General features: G+C 37.6%; 1 protein-coding gene across 2 annotated transcripts; it reads left to right on the top strand.

Annotated features, from left to right (window-relative positions):
* The first annotated feature begins 5,256 nt into the window (after positions 1–5,256).
* LOC131915322 (vitamin D 25-hydroxylase) lies at positions 5,257–18,153 on the top strand. 2 transcript variants are annotated; one of them, XM_059268474.1, is made up of 5 exons: positions 5,257–5,493; positions 11,651–11,792; positions 13,070–13,702; positions 14,439–14,768; positions 16,060–18,153. In XM_059268474.1, the coding sequence occupies exons 1-5, from the start codon at positions 5,269–5,271 to the stop codon at positions 16,269–16,271; spliced, it is 1,542 nt and encodes a 513-aa protein (XP_059124457.1). In that variant the 5' UTR covers positions 5,257–5,268; the 3' UTR covers positions 16,272–18,153. The 2 variants fall into 2 exon arrangements, with proteins under 2 accessions (XP_059124457.1, XP_059124449.1); XM_059268466.1 differs by lacking the exons at positions 5,257–5,493; positions 11,651–11,792 and adding an exon at positions 12,414–12,476.
* The last annotated feature ends 781 nt before the right edge of the window (positions 18,154–18,934 follow it).

Here is an 18,934-nt window from a genome sequence, read left to right on the forward strand (position 1 = left end):
TGCTCAGCTAAAGAAGTCTTACTCTTTATCTCCTGTAAGCCCAACAATTTCTCCACTCCATCCAACACTCAGAATTACTGTCTTCGGATCCAGAGAAACACACATGACATTCCACCAGATACCTCTGAGTGTCCTTTATGAAAACCACAAGTATTTTTAAAGTTGCTAGAAAAATGAGCTGAGTACAATAGCACACTACGATGCTCAGTTACAAGTCCAGGTTGTTGCTCTAAGAGCTGAACATGAAAGCTTTCACAATTTGTTCCACAATAATTAAAATTCTATTGTGGTTAAAGGCAAAGGCTGGGCGATTCTTTATTCCCACTGACAGCATTTTCTAGATAAGTGACTTTAATCTTTTAAATGTTTGGAGTTGTTTCTAATTTATTAGTCAAAATATTCAAATATATACTACAAACTTCAACTGTAACCTTAAGTTAGAATTTTCTTAAAATAACTTTAATTTTGGGACAATGAGATGGATCAGAGGCTGAAGGTTTTTGCTGCCAAGTTAACAATATATATTCAATCTCCAGGACTCACATGGTAGAAAGAGAAAAAAAAAACTTCCTCTAGTTTAAGCTATGTAATTATGCAATTGTGTTGTGTAATAGATTAAAAACAAATAATTTTGTGATGAAAAATGGGGCCATGAATTTGAAAGAGATCAAGAAGGGGTACACGGGATGATATAGAGAGAGGAAAGGTAAGGGAAATGCTGTAATTATATTATAACCTCAAAAAATTAAAAACATAAAATCTTAATCTTGTTTGATAAGTATATAAGAACATAAAGGTGTTCTGCTGTTCCACATAAGCTGGCCTCTGCCCTGGAGATGAGCACAGTTGATATGTTCACCCTAAATAAGCCCAGACTGCTGCACAACAACATTTTCTAATCATTGCTTCTTTTTTTCATCATAAGGGATTGACATCCCTGCAGTCATTGCTAGTGTGGCTGTCTTAATATTACTTCAACCTACTATCCACATTGTTTCTTCAAATCTACTGTTTTTTAAAGGGAGCACATATAAAAAACTTTTGCAAAGATATAGCTTTCAAGTTAAGACTGTGAGATCTGAGTGGTATTCATGAATTTGAAAAACTGAAGTTCGTTACATACACTTTCCTTTTACTTCCTACTTAGAGTTCAGTTTCTCATATGAGATCAGTTGCTGCTCAAGGAACTGAGTAATACTTACCATGACTATGATCTTAGGGAAGGTAAGTCCCTAGGTAGAAGTTGTGGTTCTGAACTCCAGACTATAGTTACTAACCCAACACCAATCACATTTCCCTTGATATCCATGCATATAGAACTGTTCTTTACCTCAGAATATACAGCTACAACCATAAACTCATTTGTGATTATCTGATGTTTGCATTCTCCATTAAACTACCAACTCCAGGAAAGTAGGGACCATGACAAATTGTGCTCACATTATAATCCTAGTCCCTAGTTTAAGAGGTACTCAACATTGCATAGTGCCCACTCATTTTGTGATGGATGACTGAAGTAATAACACATGGCATGTCCAAAGCCCAAAATTCTGTTCTCACTGGTGCTCCCTTGCATGATCTTGAACAAATACAAACATTCTCTAACTTTCAGTTGCTACATTCAGAAGAGAGTCTTCAACATGATGCTAAAGTGTGTTCTTCATTCTTAGGTTTCCATTGTATCCAACCAAAGGGAATACCAGATGTCAAGGACATAAGTCCAATGGAAAACTAGCAGGGCAGGAGTACCAAGAGTGGGCTGCTTAGCCTCAGAAAAGAACAAGAATGGCTCCTACTTCTCAGAAAAATGGTTACTTCTAAATTGATATATTCTTTGGGAAAGTGTGGAGGGAAAGAAGTTTCTTATGGAAAGTCTCCTTTCCTTCCCCACATCTTACATGTGAGTTTAATACACACCAAGTTTATGAACTATATTCTCCATCCATCAGACTCTGTCTTTTAAATTTATATGTTTTATTTTTCAGAAAATTGCCTTTTGAATTTGAAAAAAAAAAAAGAATTTGAAAATGCTCCTTTGCCTGCCAGATGTGTTTGACCAAGCACCACATTTTAGTGAAGGTATTGTTCCTTTGAAAGTACAACTTACTGTTCTAGGTTGGCCTTCATATCTGCAAAGCAATGGTAGCTCCAGAAGAGAGCATAAGATTCCCCAGACTAGAATTACAGACAGTTGTGAGCTGCCATGTGGATGCTGGGAATTGAACCTGGATCCTCTGGAAGAGCAGCCAGTGCTCTTAACTGCTAAGCACACTCTCCAGCCTGTAAAAGTTTAGCCCAGGATGGCCTCAAACTCATGATCCTCCTACTTCTGCCTCATCAGCATATGCTATGGGTGTGCACCACCACAACCGTGTTGTCTAAATCAGTCTGTTTTAGAGGATGTTTAAATCATTTAAATTAATTTTGTAAAAAATGAAGATTAAAGAAATGGGGAGATATTTTTATGGCTGAAGAGAGACATTTCAAAGGGGTCTTCAAGTCCCACCTCCAGATATAATTATCATCCTCATGACAGTTCCAGTCCCTTAAAATACCATGAAAAAACAAGTATACAAATCTATTTCCTACACACTACTTTATAATCAAAACCATCACTTGGATATCTTTTCTCTCAGGTGTGGCAAATGAGTTCACTTTAGGAGCAAAAGTTAAAGGAGTACCATGAAACCTGGTAATCAAAATAGTATTTCAATGCACTTCTTTATTAACAAAAAGCAAAATGAATGAACAAGATATGAAATTTTTAATAAGGAAGGATCTGTATTATTGATTTTTTTTCTTTTGCCTTAGGCTCCAATATGGTTCAGCTCAACACTTTCTTACTTCCTTCTGTTTCGATACAAGACACCATGCATCTGTACAGTGGAATGTGCAAAGGAGGCCAATTTGTGCTTGCTACATCAGTCTGAGCCAGAGAAGCACTGGAGACTGAGCACCCAGGACCACAGCATCGAGACTCAACAAACAGTGCTTCTTAGGATAAAGAGGGTGGTTCCTATCTTAGGTTGTTTCTGTTTCTCACTAGGTCTGGTAATTTTTAAAGAAAGGACATTTACATAGCTTACAGTTCGGTAGGTACAAGAGCATGTCACCAGCATTTGTGTGGGGCCTCTAAAGTGAGGGTACATGCTGCTCCATGGGGAAAGATGGAAGGGAAGCAGAAGCAGGTTCTTACAGAACAGATGACATGGGCAGAAAAGAAGCAACAGAAAGCCAATTTCCTTGTATTAACTAACTCATCCTTGAGGTAACTACATTAATCCCTTTGTGAGTGTAGAGCACTCACAACCTAATTACCTCTTAAAGATCCCCAAAACTCTCAACATTGCCATATTGGAGGCTAAGCCTCAACATGAGTTTTGGTGATGACAAACTACATTGAAATCATAACAGTTCCCAAAGGTCAATAAAAAGAGGCTCTCACTGGAGCAGAGGCTATCCTCCTCTGTTAACTACTATTAACACTGCACACAGAAAAGACACAGCCCAGTATATGGTGCTCACATTTCTCCAAGAACTCATTCCACTTTGCATTGGAGAATCCTGCAGTGTAACTGTGAAATCCTCCACATCTAAACATCCCTCTATTTTTTTAAAAATAGAGGCTATTTAAAAACAAACAAACAAACAAAAAACAAAAACAGTATTGATCAGTGTCTGCCATGGAAAGAGCAAATGCTGTGAATGAAAGAAAGGATGCAGTGAGCTATTTATCTTTGCTGAGCACTGGCAAAACAATTGGTTCAGGAGAAGGTTCTGTGTCCTTCCTTAGCTCTTAATCCTTAAGAGTCCGTGGGGGAGACATGCCATCAGGGCTGTCAATCAGATGGGGCGCCAACAGGTGATTCTGCACTCTCTACTACGGTAGCAGGGAAAGAAGAAATGATTACTTAATCAATGCAAATTGGAGAATATTTCTATAATTGAAATCAATCTGTTTTAAAAATAAGCAATGAAAGGGAGTCCCTCTTGAACGGCGCGCCTGTGTAGCACAACCGCTGCGGCCGAAGTACTAGACACTTCGAGCCTTAAAATGATGTCAGGAAGGAAGCAGGGCTGATATCAAGTATGTAGCAGGTAATAATATCCTGCTCCCAGTGCTCCAACATTACTGTTCCCCAATTGCAACCTCAATATCCATCCTGGGACACTGAAGGCTAAGTTTAGTGATAATAACTCACCATTATTTTTCTAATCTATTAGAAGATAATTAAATTAAAGAATCTTTCAAGATAACATACCAAGCATTTTTAACAGGCAGTAGGTGGGTAGTCTGTGGGTGGGGATCTTGCAGAAACCAAAACAAAATAAAACTCTGTAGGGACTTTATTTTTCTTATCCACCCAAGTATCTTCGCTGTATAGGACACGTGCACAGCGTAGGCTTTCCATAATAATTGTATGAATAAAACTTAAGCTAATGAGGACTGTTAAACTTTTGCCAATGCTGAATCATAATCGGAAGGCAGCTTGTCAGGAGTCTCAAGCCCCGCAGGGCCTGTGTTGCAAGCAATTGCCCAATAGAAAACAGGATTGTGGGCTGAACTAACAATATAAAATCATTGCTGTCTCCAGAGAGACAGAAAACTTGAGTAGTCAGTGCTATCCCTGACAAGAGAGGTCTCTGAGATTACTAATAAGAAACCAATTCGGGGTGCAAGGGTGAAAAGATAGGTGACATGAACTAATTAGAATCCTCAAAGGATCCGCGAAGAAATGCCTCGTAACAAAAGGTGAAATTGCAGACGAGTAAAGCAAAATACAGCGAGGTTATTTTCTTTTCCTATTGATATGGGGACTCTCTAATGGAAGTTCTGGATATTATCAGACCCAGTTAAAGACTGCAGTTCTGATAACCTCTTCACCATCCATAGACTGAAATAAACAGACCGGGCAACTGTATAGACCTGTCCAAGACCCGCATCCAGAGAGACAAGAAGCACCTAGCCCAGAGAGCAAAGTTCCCATGACCAGCCTACTGACAACATTCTGGAAAGGGGCCCTCGGGCTGCGTGCCCGCGATGGTGGCGCTCACCGAGGGCCAAGGCAAATCCAAAGGTTTGCAAATGTCACTACTGAGCAGGGAAGATCCTGGAGGTGGCTGACCCAAAGGGCGCTGAGCCCACACTCAACGAACCAATGGCCGTGGAGATAGGGCGGGCCGTCGAGGCATCGGGCCAATGGGAGTGTGGCAGGGCTGGAGGGCGCCCCGGCCTCAGCGCCATGGTTTGCCGCCTAGTCCGGGCCGATGTGGGAGCCACCGGGAGTCCAGGCATGTGCAGCGGCGCTCGCGGGCGCTCTCCTCCTGGTGCTTCTCGTGCTGGTGGTCCGCCAGCTGCTGAGGCAGCGGCGACCGGCGGGCTTCCCCCCGGGGCCACCGCGGCTGCCATTCTTTGGCAACATCGGCTCCCTGGCCATGTCTGCCGAGCTCCCCCACGTCTACATGAGGAGGCAGAGCCGGGTATATGGCGAGGTAGGCCGCGATGCAGACCTTCCTCCCGTCAGAAGCAGCGGCCAGAGACCCCCGTGGGCCTGCCGTCCGTCCAGGGCAACCCGCTTCGAGGGTCGCGCCTCCAACCAGAAGCGGCCTCACCGCTACCACACCAGGGGCGCTTCGGGTTGAGTTTCCCGCCCACGGGCGAGCGCCTGCGCGTGCGCTGTGTGACTTTTAGCGGGTCCAAGATGCCTGCCCTTCAGCTGCCTCTTACAGGAACTTCTCGGCCCTGTGGCCCCCGAGCTTGCGGGTGGGGGGCGGGGAAATGAAGACATTGAGTTTCTAGGACAGAGTTAGTGGTTAGTATTGCAAGTTGCCATTTAATTTATTTATTTATTTTTTTTAAGATTTAACACTAAAAAATTGCCTTTTAATTTTCTGAACCCTGAGTTTCCCTCATCTGGGTACTTAGAATAGTGATAACCAAAAGCAGTAATATGCTACCCAAATATATTGGCTATTATATGTGGTTTTTGTTACTATATGTAAATGATAACATTTATTTAGTGGTATGAGAAGTTGACCATACAGACTGACATGGGCTTTACCACTGAGACACATACCCAGTCCAATAGAAATTTATTATCCCTACAAATTTAAAATTATCTTAAACCAGTTATTTGAAATGTGTTCTCATTGAATAGGAAATTAAAATTTTATACATAAATATTTGAGCAGAAAGGAATTCTTTATTTACTATGAATATTCATATAGGACAAGTGATATAGGTCTATTAAAATAAACTAAAATTAAAATATAAGTGTATGGAAGACTGTTGTCAAGGAATAGGTTGATTAGATTGAATTGCTTAGAATTTGGCATAATTAATTTTGTTTCTGGTGCAATGAGGAAACTGCATTGTTTACGACAATGACTATTAATTTACTGCACATCCAATAAGGCTAACCTGGGATGAGAGCTGGAAAAGTGCAAGGAGCAAAACTAAAAATGTATGCAGTGCAGAGCAAACATTGTGTTGTTTGGTTTTGGAACTACTGCTGCATTTGATCTTCTAGCTGTAGAACACCTCTGAAGGCCTTCCCTTCCTTATCTTAGAGGTAGTTCTCAATTCTGACAGTGTCAAGATTAGTATAAGTTGTTAAAATAATAACCATTTTTTTGTACAGTAGGAGACTGTTACCTCCTGTACTTCAGAAAGGCTGTAGGAAGCAGTTTATGTAAGTTATTTTTCTACTATCTCCCTTTTTAATTTGAGATGTGTAGTCAAATAAAAAATAAATCTGAACTTTCCTACTTTTGTGCACTGTGAGTTTAATCCTTTATAATTTTTGAAAGGAAAACAGCAGTGCCCAAGGTTCATATTTATTTTTGAGCAATCTTACATAATGTGCTGCAGCATAAATTGCCATTTCTTTGGAGATTCACTCTTGATTGTGTTAGCTTCTGCTGTGATTAGATTCTTAATGTAGATTTTGAGCAGCATTCCATAGCTAGCAAAGTTGATATAAGTGGATTTGTCAGACTTTTTCAGGCAATACTCTTACGGGCAATAAAGATGATTATTTTGCATTACAGCAAACAGAATTGGCAGTTTATTAATTTATCTTATGGAGAACTTATTCAAGGCACTGAGTGGGGTTCTGTAGAGAATTTAAAAATGAAAAAATGTCATTTTTAAAGTATTTATAATTTAGAAGCCAGACAGATGAAAATGTTTCAGGTTCAAACTAGTATTAAATTAATGTCATGGAAGCTTTTATATGAGCTGTGATGGCTCAAAGTAAAGAGAATAAAAATGTATATATTTTTAAAAACTACATGGAATATGGTCTCTAAAGAGTTGATATGGTTTAGGTAGTATGGCAATCAAGAGAGGCATTCCAAATGAGGAAACAGACCAAGCAAAGGTTGAAAATGTGGCAGTCACTTATCAGCAGTAGCACTATGTACATTTGTTTGTTATTAGTACTTAGCCAATGATGTTGTAATAATATTCTTAAATACATTTCTGCCAAAATTCATTAATTCAGCATACATATATCAATTGTCATCATAAGCCATGCACTATCATGAGTGCTGGTGATAGAGTAGTGAACAAAACAGAGATCTCTGTCTCTAGGTAGTATACATTCTATTTGGGGGAAGACAAACAAAATAAATATAAGTAAATTATATAATATATTAGAATTGTATGGAGCACTAGAGAAGCTAAACTAGGATAATAGAAATGGACACTACTGGGGGGCTGAATTTTAAGTTAGTCAGAGCAGGCGTCATTGCAGGGACATCTTAAAAGGAAATGAAGGAGCAGGCTATAAGATCATCTTAGGGAAAGCACACCAAGAATACAGCAAACACCAAGGGCAAGAAGGGTGGCTTGAACCATAGTATAGAGGTGTGAACGCCAGTTTTGCATTACTGAAACAAAATAGTTGAGATAATCAACTTACAAAAAGGAAAGATTTATTGTGGATTCTATCTTGGATGTTTAAGTCATTAGGTTGACCTCAGTACTTTTGGAACTGTGGTGAGGCAGTGTATCATGGTGTGAGTATATGGCAAAGTAGACTGCTTACATCATGTCAGCCAAGAAGCAAAAAGGAGTGAAGAGGAGGGGGCAGGATCCCCCTTTCAAGGATATATCATTAACATATAAGCCTTTAGGATACATTTAAGATTTGGTGATAAGATGTTTGGTCAAGTTCTTTTATAACTTCACAGTAAGAACAGTATACATGCTGAGCAGTTGAATGTGTGGTTTGGGAGGAGATTGAGTCAACATGAGTCCAAGACCTTTGTTAGTTATCTTTCTCTTGTGCTCAAGCACCTCACAGAAGCAACTTAAGAAAGGAAGGATTCATTTGGGCTTACGGTGCAGAAGGTACAGTTTATCGTGACAGCTTGTGGGTCAGTTTCTGGTGTCAAGAGTTTACAGTAGCTCCTTACTTTGTACCAACTAGGAAGCAGAGACAACTTGGCCCGAACCAGGGCCAAGATATGGCCCTCACTACCATGTTCCAGCAACCCACTACCTCCTGTTAACCTCCACTTCCTAAAGGTTCAGTTGTCTCTCAAAACAGTGTTTGCAGCTGAGGACAAAGTATTCAACCACAAGTCTGTGGGAAACATTTCACATTCAAACAGAAACTAAACACCTTGAAGGATTTAAAAGTGTGGTTATTAACTGATACAGTAAAATTTTCTATGTAGAGTTAGTTTGGGTGGAGAAGAAGTTATGTGAAGATGATACAGAAACTTCTAGAGGGCAAGAATGTTTGATGTATTTCTGTTTACATCTCTGCTAGCACAGTTATCTCATAATAGACATTTTAAAACTGTTCAAAAAATCAGTGATTGAATAAACCTAATCTTGGACCCTTCCGTAGATCAAAACAGTTTTTTTTTTTGCAGTTTGATTGATGAAACTTTACTAAAAATTCTTAAGCATAATATACAACTAAATCAAGTAAAATTTCCCCCAGTTCTACTCTCTTAACAGACAACTATCTCAATTTCTAGAGTAAAGGTAGATTAAAAAATAGCTTTCTTAAGTGATTAGTCCTCTTTTCTGTTATCTCTAGTAACCATAATCTGAAGACTTTCCTTGAAATATATTCTCCCTCTGTTCTGCCTATGGACATAGCTTTCAACACCAAGATCTTGCACCATTCTGGCAAAATGATGAAGTTGTTTTATTTCCTGCATCAGTACCACTTCCTATAAATGAATGCCATTCTTGTAGAATTTTCACTGAATACATTTCTGGAGGAAGACTTTTCTTTAACAACACTAATACTGCTTTGGGAACTGAAAAGATTTCTCATTTGCTTATCTGGTAGCAATTCTCTTTGTGCTAAAAACTCCTCCATGGCCTGAAACTTATGCCACTGTGTACAAAATCTATACTCTTTTCCTAACATTCTAAATGTACATACTTCTCTGTTCCAGGGCCCACCTTTGTGCCAAAGACTCGGGTGGGACTGGTTGTATTTCCTCTTGGTAATGTTTATCACTTTTGCTGTCGTACTCATGAGGAATTGTTGTTTGTATTTTACTCTTTTTTCTTTTGGGGGGGGACACACCATCCAGCTCCCAAATAAATCATACACGGAGGCTTATTCTTAATTATAAATGCTTTAGCTTGACTTAGTTTTTTTTGCCAGCTTTTCTTAACTTTAAATTATCCCATCTACCTTTTGCCTCTGGCCTTGTTCCATTCTCTTCTGTAAATCTTACTCTTACTCTGTGGCTTGCTGTGTAGCTGAATGGATGGCTCCTGGAGTCCTCCTTCTCTGGCTGCTACTTCCTTTCACTCCTCCATCTCTTTTTTCTTTCTTTCATATTTCTCCTTCTATTTATCCTCTCTGCCTACCAGCCCTGCCTATCCTTTCTGCTACCTTGCTATTGACCATTCAGTTCCTTATTAGACATCAGGTGTTTTTGACAGGCAAAGTAATACAGCTTCACAGAGTTAAACAAATGCAACATAAACAAAAGTAACACCTTACAATAATATTCTACAACAAAGAACTTTTGTTATCAGCTAAGACCTCCTGTTTTCTTCCAAAGCATAATGCATCATGATTAAATCTACCTTGGTTGATTGCACAAAGATAAGGCTTATCCCGGTATTTTAGCTGTAAGAAGCTCTTGGGCAATTCCTGAGAGGATAGTGATAAGCAGTCTTTAGGACTTATTGATAAATATGATTTTCACTGGGTTAGGCCTTTACATTAGGTTAGTTAAAATACACTTCAGGAGGAGTGACATTGTAAGTGAACCTGAGGTGGCCCTATTGTGTCTTGATTAGTTTTTATTGTTAACTTGATGCAACTTAGAGTCACCTGGGAAAAGGGAACGTCACTTGAAGAATTGTCTCAATCACTTTGTCCCAGGGCCTCAAAAGAAATTGTCTTGACTGATGATTGATATGGGAGGGCCCAGTTCATTGGGAGTAGGGCACAATCCCTAGTGTGCTGGCTAATTTTATATCAACTTGACACAAGCTAGAGTCATTTGGGAAGAGAGAACCTTGATTTAGAAAATGCCCCCATCAGATTGGCCTGTGGGCAAGCCTGTGGTACATATTTTCTGACTGATGATTAATGAGAGAGGACCCAGTTCACGGTGGGCAGTACTATCTCTAGACTGGTGGTCGTGAGTGCTACAAAAATTCAAGAGCAACAGTTCTCCATGGCCTCTGCATCAGTTCCTGCCCTGCTTGCATTCCTGCCCTGACTTCCTTCATGATGTATTGTGATATGGAAGTATAACATGAAATAAATCCTTTCCTCTCTAAGTTGCTTTTGGTCATGCTGTTTTATCACAGCAATAGAAACCCAACTAAGAAATCTGGAAGGTGTACATGGGCTGTATAACAAAGCTAAGAGATAAACCAATACTGCTTATTATTCCTCCATGGTTCCTCCATGGTTCCTGTCACCAGATTGCTGCCCCAACTTCCATTATTGATGAACTATGATCTGGAAGTGAAAGATGAAATAACCCTTTCCTCCCCTAACTTGTTTTTGGTCATGGTGTTTATTACAGCAAAAGAAATCACACTACAACATGGGGAAACAACTCCAGCAAGTTATAGGGCTATCCTACTTTGCTTTCCCCTTGGATGAAAGGTATCTACCTATGTATACATGGTAAATATCTTTCCTCTAAAGTTAAGTTCCCTTAGAACCCCGGGATTTAGAAAGGCAAATACAATTGAGACTATATACATATATATGCGCTTGAATTTCAAAATTGTCTTTTTGACTTTTCAGTCTCTGCCCCCCACTTCAAGCTGATATAATAATAGATGGTGCTAGTTATAAATTTGTCTTGGAAATAAAATGACATTCCTATGTAATAAATATTTTGAGATGGAATGAATCCTAATAGAGTATCTAAGACAAATATATTTTGTATTTGTTTGTTTTACCTAGTAACTTAAAGTGGAATACAGGCCTCCTGTGTCCAGTACTCTTTCCATTCTACCTTATAAGATGGTTCCAGGCAGGGAGAGGTATAATGAATCATGCTGTCTAGATATTGTCAAGTAACAAATCCTTATGTTTTTACAGAAGTGGCAAATAATAGAAGGGATAGGTTTAGAACATGTGGATTATGTGGTTGTTTCGCTGAACATTTTGCTGTTTGAATATTGTTTTTCTTCTCAAAGATTTTCAGTTTAGATCTTGGAGGCATATCAACTGTGGTTCTAAATGGCTATGATGTAGTAAAAGAATGCCTTGTTCATCAAAGTGAAATTTTTGCAGATAGACCATGCTTTCCTTTGTTCATGAAGATGACAAAAATGGGAGGTATGTTTTTTTCAACTGTTCAATGAACCTATTTTAAATCACATTCTTTATTGTAATTAATTTTACTGTAGACAGATTGCTTTGTACTTTGTGAAACCTAGATTTGAGGAGCCATCAGACTGCATTCAATAATGTTTTAGACTATTACATGCTAGTTTTATTACCATTCAATTCTAAGAAACATAAGTAATGCTTTAAAGAATTAGTACTTGGTAAGTACTGAAATAATTTAGGAGTGCACAGACACACAAAACACACACACACACACACACACACACACACACACATCATGAATCAGAAGTTTCCTTTTGGTCACAACCTTGAGTACTTGGTGACAGACTTTTTTTATCATGTACAAGCTTACAGAAAGTAAAGCAGACTTTCCTAACTACTCATCATTATGTTGTATAAATGGAAAGCTGTAGAGTTTATACAAAGGACAGGCTTTTTGTAGGACTTAGTAATGATCATATTTGGATGAGTACATATTCTACAAGGAAGAAAAGCTAAAAATTGACACAATCAAGGAGAAAGCAGCAACAGAAAAATCTAAAATAGAATGTTGACACCAGATAGAACTAGTATCTGATTTTTTTTACAGTAATGTTCTAAATTCTGTAATGAGACCTCCACACTTACTTTCAAGAAAAATTTTAGTATCTTGCTTAAGTAGGCAAAATCTAGGTAATAATAACAAGTTTTGAATTCATGTTTGTCTTTTATATTATTATACATGAGCATTTCTATTACTTTGAACAATTCAAGGCTGCCCTTGACTTTGGCATAGTTACCTTGTTGGGTATCATGAACCTTCAACAGAAGGAAATTTTTATTGTAAAAATCTAGTTTCTTTCAAACAAAAACTTCGTATTTGGGGGTATTTGTTTAATCCAAAATTAAATTTTGTCTATAGAACATAAAATCATTTGTCTTTCATTATATATATATGGAAATATATATATATGAGGAAAGCTAAGTAGTAGATTTATATAGACCTAGTTTATCTGTGTTTGATTACAAATAAGACTGGAGAGTTTCTTGTGGTAAGAGAATGAGAATTATAGGTCTTTCTGACAGTCCTTTCATGAGGAATAGGTTTATCTATGTTCTGTGGCTTTGAGCAGCATCAACTAGGATCCAATCATGTACTTAGATAATTGGGGGCTAAAATCACTGATTATCCATCTTTGAATTTTTCCCTCATGTTTTCTTTATTTCACAACATTTTAAATGCAGAGAAATATGAATTACACGTTATTTTTAATACTTTCTTTTAGGCTTACTCAATTCCAGATATGGCCGAGGATGGATTGATCACAGAAGATTGGCTGTTAACAGTTTTCACTATTTTGGATGTGGCCAAAAATCTTTTGAATCTAAAATCTTAGAAGAAACCCAGTTTCTAATTGATGCTATTAAAACATACAAAGGTAAACCTTTTGACCTCAAACAACTAATAACAAGTGCTGTTTCAAACATAACTAATCTTATCCTTTTTGGAGAACGATTTACTTATGAAGACACTGATTTTCAGCACATGATTGAGTTATTTAGTGAGAATGTGGAACTAGCTGCCAGTGCTCCTGTCTTCCTGTATAATGCATTTCCATGGATTGGCATATTACCTTTTGGAAAACATCAAAAGCTATTCAGAAATGCAGATGTGGTCTATGATTTCCTTGAAGGACTTATTGAAAAAGCGGCAGTCAACAGAAAGCCTCATTTACCTCAGCATTTTGTTGATGCCTATTTAGATGAGATGGATCAAGGTGAAAATGATCTTTTATCTACGTTTTCCAAAGAGAATCTGATTTTTTCAGTGGGTGAACTCATCATTGCTGGAACTGAAACTACAACAAATGTGCTACGCTGGGCAGTTCTTTTCATGGCTCTTTATCCTAATATTCAAGGTGAGGATACTCTTGACCTCAGGGTCTCTCCTTACATATAGGGCTTGTGTATGCATTGGAGTGTTTGGCCATGTATAAAATAGTTTTAGGAACTCCACCTGTGGTAGCCAAGAAGGGAAATATCTCATTATTATAGTTTTCAAATCTAGTATTTCAATGCAAATTTAAGAAAGAAAGGAAAGAAATCATCTGAAGGCTAGTCATGGTGGTGATATTCTTCTAATCTCAGAACTCAGGAGACTGAGGCAGGAGAATCTTAAGTTCAAGGCCACTGTAGCCTGCATAGTAAGTTTAAAACCAACCTTGGATATGTAGAATGGTACTATGTTAAAAAAAAACAACAACTTAAAAATGGATCTTAATATGTGTGTTTAATAAAGGATGACAAAGGATGAGTGTCTAGAAGCCACAAAGCTGGGATCTGAACTCTGCTTTCACTTATTCAGGACTAACATTTTGTTATTTTCTTTGCCGACAGTGATACTACTCTGATTCTAGGATGATGACACATTTATTCATCATCTTTTTCTTGACTTTACCCAGAGTGTTGATTATTACTAATGCAAGGTATAGGGGGTATATAATTAATTCATGTAACTACCAGAAGATGAAAATTTCAAATAGAGATACATTCAATTCTGTTGATTTATTATGGGTTATCATTTATTGTACCCCAAAGAGAAATAAGTTTACATATAATTTTAAGAATTCCATAATTTTAATGTTTCTCTGACAGGACAAGTTCATAAAGAGATTGATTTAATTATGGGCTACAGTAGGAAGCCTTCTTGGGAAGACAAGTGTAAAATGCCTTATACTGAAGCAGTTTTACATGAAGTTTTAAGATTCTGTAATATAGTTCCACTGGGGATTTTCCATGCAACCTCTGAAGATACAATTGTACGTGGTTATTCCATTCCTAAAGGCACAACAGTCATTACAAATCTTTATTCTGTTCACTTTGATGAAAAGTACTGGAAAGACCCAGACATATTCTATCCTGAGCGATTTCTGGACAACAGTGGATGTTTTACTAGAAAGGAAGCTTTCATTCCCTTTTCTCTAGGTAAGAAAACATTCACATGTATATAATTTTAAAGTATAACAATGACTCATTCATACCATCTCAGTCTGAAGCAACCTGCTCCAGACTGGCTAATTCTTAATACTTAAAATTAATACTTTTTTTTTTTAGTATTTTTCTTTTGCTTGAAAATATTTTTTTTCCTCACATAATAGATTTTGATTACAGTTTTCTTTCCCTCTACTCTTCCCTGTTTCTCTCCACCTCACCTCTCATCTGGATCCATTCCCTTTCTTGTCTCTTATTAGAATACAAACAGGTTTCAATGGGATAATAGTAAAATATAATGAAACAAAAACTACCACACAAACAACAATGGAGTTGAAAAGAGCTCAAGAGAAGGCACAAAAATCAGAGACTCACTCATTCACACACTTAGGAATCCCATAAAAACACTAAACTGGAAGCCATGATATGTATGTGTGTGTGTGTGTGTGTGTGTATGCAGAGATGGGTGTGTATATATGCAGAGAACCTGGTGTAGGCCTGTGCAGGCCCTGTGCATGTTCAGCCTCTGAGTTCATATGAGCTTCAATCATTGGTTTAAAGGACCTTGTTTTCTTGGTGTCCTCCATCCCTGCTCTTACATATAACATTACTTCTTACAGGAGAGGATGGTTTCATTAAAGTAATGAGCACTTGTTTCTATTCAAAATATGCCTTAGTTAATAAAATAAAGCTAAAGTTGCTGAGAAACTGTGGCTGGCTACTCAGAAACTTTTTAACTTATGAATGTTGGGGTTGTAGTCAAACTTCTACAGCAAAAATTCAGTAACAAGTATGAGAAACTGAAACCCATATAAAGGAAAGGAGAGATATGACAACTCCAAGTAAAGCTAGAATCTTGCCTTGTAGTTTATCATGTCATCTCCAACTAGAAAATACTGCTTCTGCTATGAAATATTGGAAGATTGGCTACATCTTTATCACTAAGGAAAGTACTCAATAGATCAATTGAAATGGGCTTCCCTTGGATCTGTAAGAACAAAATGTCACATCCCAAAGACCTTCTATAGCACATCATGAGCTCTGTTGCATTGTACAAGAGAAGTCAGAGATGGGAACAAAATCTTAAAAAGTCCATGATCTGATATAAGGAAATAAAGGAATGTGTTTCTTTGATGAAGTGCTAGTTTCAAATCTTTGAGATTTGAGAGACTATTCTCATGATGTCTTCTAACCTACTTTAAGTTCCTGATTTCATAAATGATATCCAAATATTAGATATTAATTTTAGTAAATAGTCTTTAAACTTATTTCCTTTTCTGTTCAGGGAGAAGACATTGCCTTGGAGAACAGCTGGCTAGGATGGAAATGTTCTTGTTTTTTACAGCATTACTTCAGCAGTTTCATTTACATTTTCCACATGAGCTAGTTCCAAACCTGAAACCCAGGTTGGGCATGACATTGCAACCCCAGTCCTACCTCATCTGTGCAGAAAAACGCAGAAAATTCACAACTGTATTAGGGGATTACCTTGTTTAATCAATAATGGTATTTGAGCCAAAGCCACAGTTTTATAAAGCCAAGTGAACATGGATACATTGTTTAAACTAGTACGAGAGCAATAACAAGCATTAGCTGTTGTTTTTTTATAACTTCCATGAACTCTTGTAGAATGTATTGAATGACACAAAGGTGCAAGTGTTGTGTAGATACTAAAAGGGGCCATGGATGCACTAAACAGAATTCTTGTTTAGTGTAAGTTTCCTCTGATCTGGCTCCATCCTGGGGAACTTTGCTTTTTGCTCCCAAACTGATTCCTTTGTAATCAAGTGTTGTGATTAGCAGACTGTGATATCAGTCCAGGACTAAAGAAGAAATAAAACCCACATAAATTAATTTTGACTACAGAAGAATTTTAGATATCATGATAGGCAATGGAAAAGCTTTATATTTAATATAGACTCTTCCAGTGCTTTCAGATAATCCTCTCTACTATGTATTTATAAGAATTGTGTCATTCCTATAACCAAGAGTTTCTGTGATACCTGAGCATCCACCCTTACAGCAGCCGTTCAGTTTATAAAAAATACAGTATGCAGTTGGCTGTTTATTCTTTCTTTGTAGGCACAGTCATTACACTTTTCCTGGCACCACTTATTTCTAAGACCAGTCACAGAACTCAGATTCAAACATCTTATCTTACTGAGGTCTTAGTTCCATGGGTTAGGGAGTATTCAAATCCAAAAGTCTGCTATAGAGACAGGGTAACTTGTAAATGGGACACTTGAGAATGATGAGATGTTATTACTAATTATACCAGGACAAATGGCATATTATCACAGGCCAAAACAAACTAGAATATACATATTCATTTATAGCTATTTTTTTCATTATTGTTTCTTCAAAGAGCTCATGTTCATGTAACTTGTTTTGTGAAGAGTTGTAGTCTTAGAGCAAGTAAATATAACAATGGCTTATATGATGAATATGGATTAGGGGCCACAGAGAAGGCTTAACAGTTAAGAGCATATACTGCTCTTGAAGAAGACTTGTGTTTAATTTCCAGTGTGTACATCAGATGGCTTACAATTTCCTGTAACTCAAGCTCCAAGGGAATTCAATGCTTCTGGCATCCATGACTATTCACACTCATGGACATACACTTAATTAAAAATAATATTTTTTAAAACTAGAAAGACCATGGATTTAACCTTAATCTGCCACATCTGGGAAAAATTTCCTAGTTTCTGTGATTCAAACCAGGAGTTTTGTGTTGTAGAATATTATTTTAAGATGTGTTACATTTGTTTATGCTGTAGAACATTTGTTTAATGATGCAAAGATATATTGCATTCTTTTATGTTGCATTTGGTTAACTCTGTGAAGCTGTGTTACTTTGCCTGTCTAAAACACCTGATTGGTCTAATAAAGAGCTGAACAACCAATAGCAAGGCAGGAAAAAGAATAGGTGGGGCTGGCAGACAGAGAGAATAAATAGAAGGAGAAATCTGGGGAGAGAGAGATATTTAGGAATGAGAAAAGCAGGAGGAGGAGGACATCTGGGGCCAGCCACCCAGCTACCTAGCGAGACACGGCATAAGAAGTAAAGAAAGGTATATAGGATAACTTAATTGTGACAAAAAATAAGTAGGCTTTATTCTTCTTTCAAGTATGGCTACTACTGCTTTTAGTATGGACAGGGACTTCATACACCTCTGTAGAACACTATTTTGTTTACCTATGCCTTAGGAAATCTTTGTGATTTTTCTTACATCTATATTCATAAACTATTAAAGGCAAAAGAGCCATAGTTTCACTGCCCCTAATTCTATAGTCAAGAAAAGGGAGGTTCAGACAGGAGGATGAAATCCTTTGGACCATGACAAAGACATGCTTCACTTTATCTTACATTGTTCTCATACCTAATTATTTGTACTTTATAGTCTATATAGTTGTTTATCAGATAATGTCAACTCAACCATCTGGAGTCAATTAACTGATAAAATACTGAATTTTATAAAAATATAAATGAATGCAAATTACTGTGGAATTCATAATAGAAAATATCTATTTGGGGAATTATATAGTAACATATGTATCAGGACTATACAGTGACTAATGGCTTCTTACTAATCAGTAATGACCTACTAATTAGGATTTTGAAAACCTAACTTTTGATTCAACTTATGGCAACTGAGCATGGTTATTTCTTCTTACATGCCATTAAAATCATCCCAATTTCAAAATGAGTGTAAAGACATTGAAAAGACAGAAGGTGAGTGAACAAACTGTGGATAAGATCATATATAGACAGCCTAAGGTGGAATTGAGAGCATATGTATGCTTCATAGGATGGCCATGGAGAAAATACAGCACATACAAGAAAGCTAGGCAAGGACAGAAAAAGTGAAAAGAAACCAAGCTGTGAAATACAGCGATTGCTTGGTGGTTAAAAGCACTTGCTGCTCTTGCAGAGGACCCAAGTTCAGTTCTCAGCACCCACATGGCAACTCACAACCCCCTGTAACTCCAGTTCTGATTCCTCTGGCCTCAGCAGACACCCACTCTAATGTGCACATACACAGCACATGGGGAGGGGGGGAGTCAAGAATGAACTAAACATCAACTTTTTAAAGAAAAAAAAAAACCAAGCTGGCAGATTCTTCAGGCAAACAAATGAACAAACAAACCTAATATCTTCA

The sequence above is a fragment of the Peromyscus eremicus genome, chromosome 1, assembly GCF_949786415.1.
Source record: "Peromyscus eremicus chromosome 1, PerEre_H2_v1, whole genome shotgun sequence".
Classification (NCBI taxonomy): Eukaryota; Metazoa; Chordata; class Mammalia; order Rodentia; family Cricetidae; genus Peromyscus; species Peromyscus eremicus.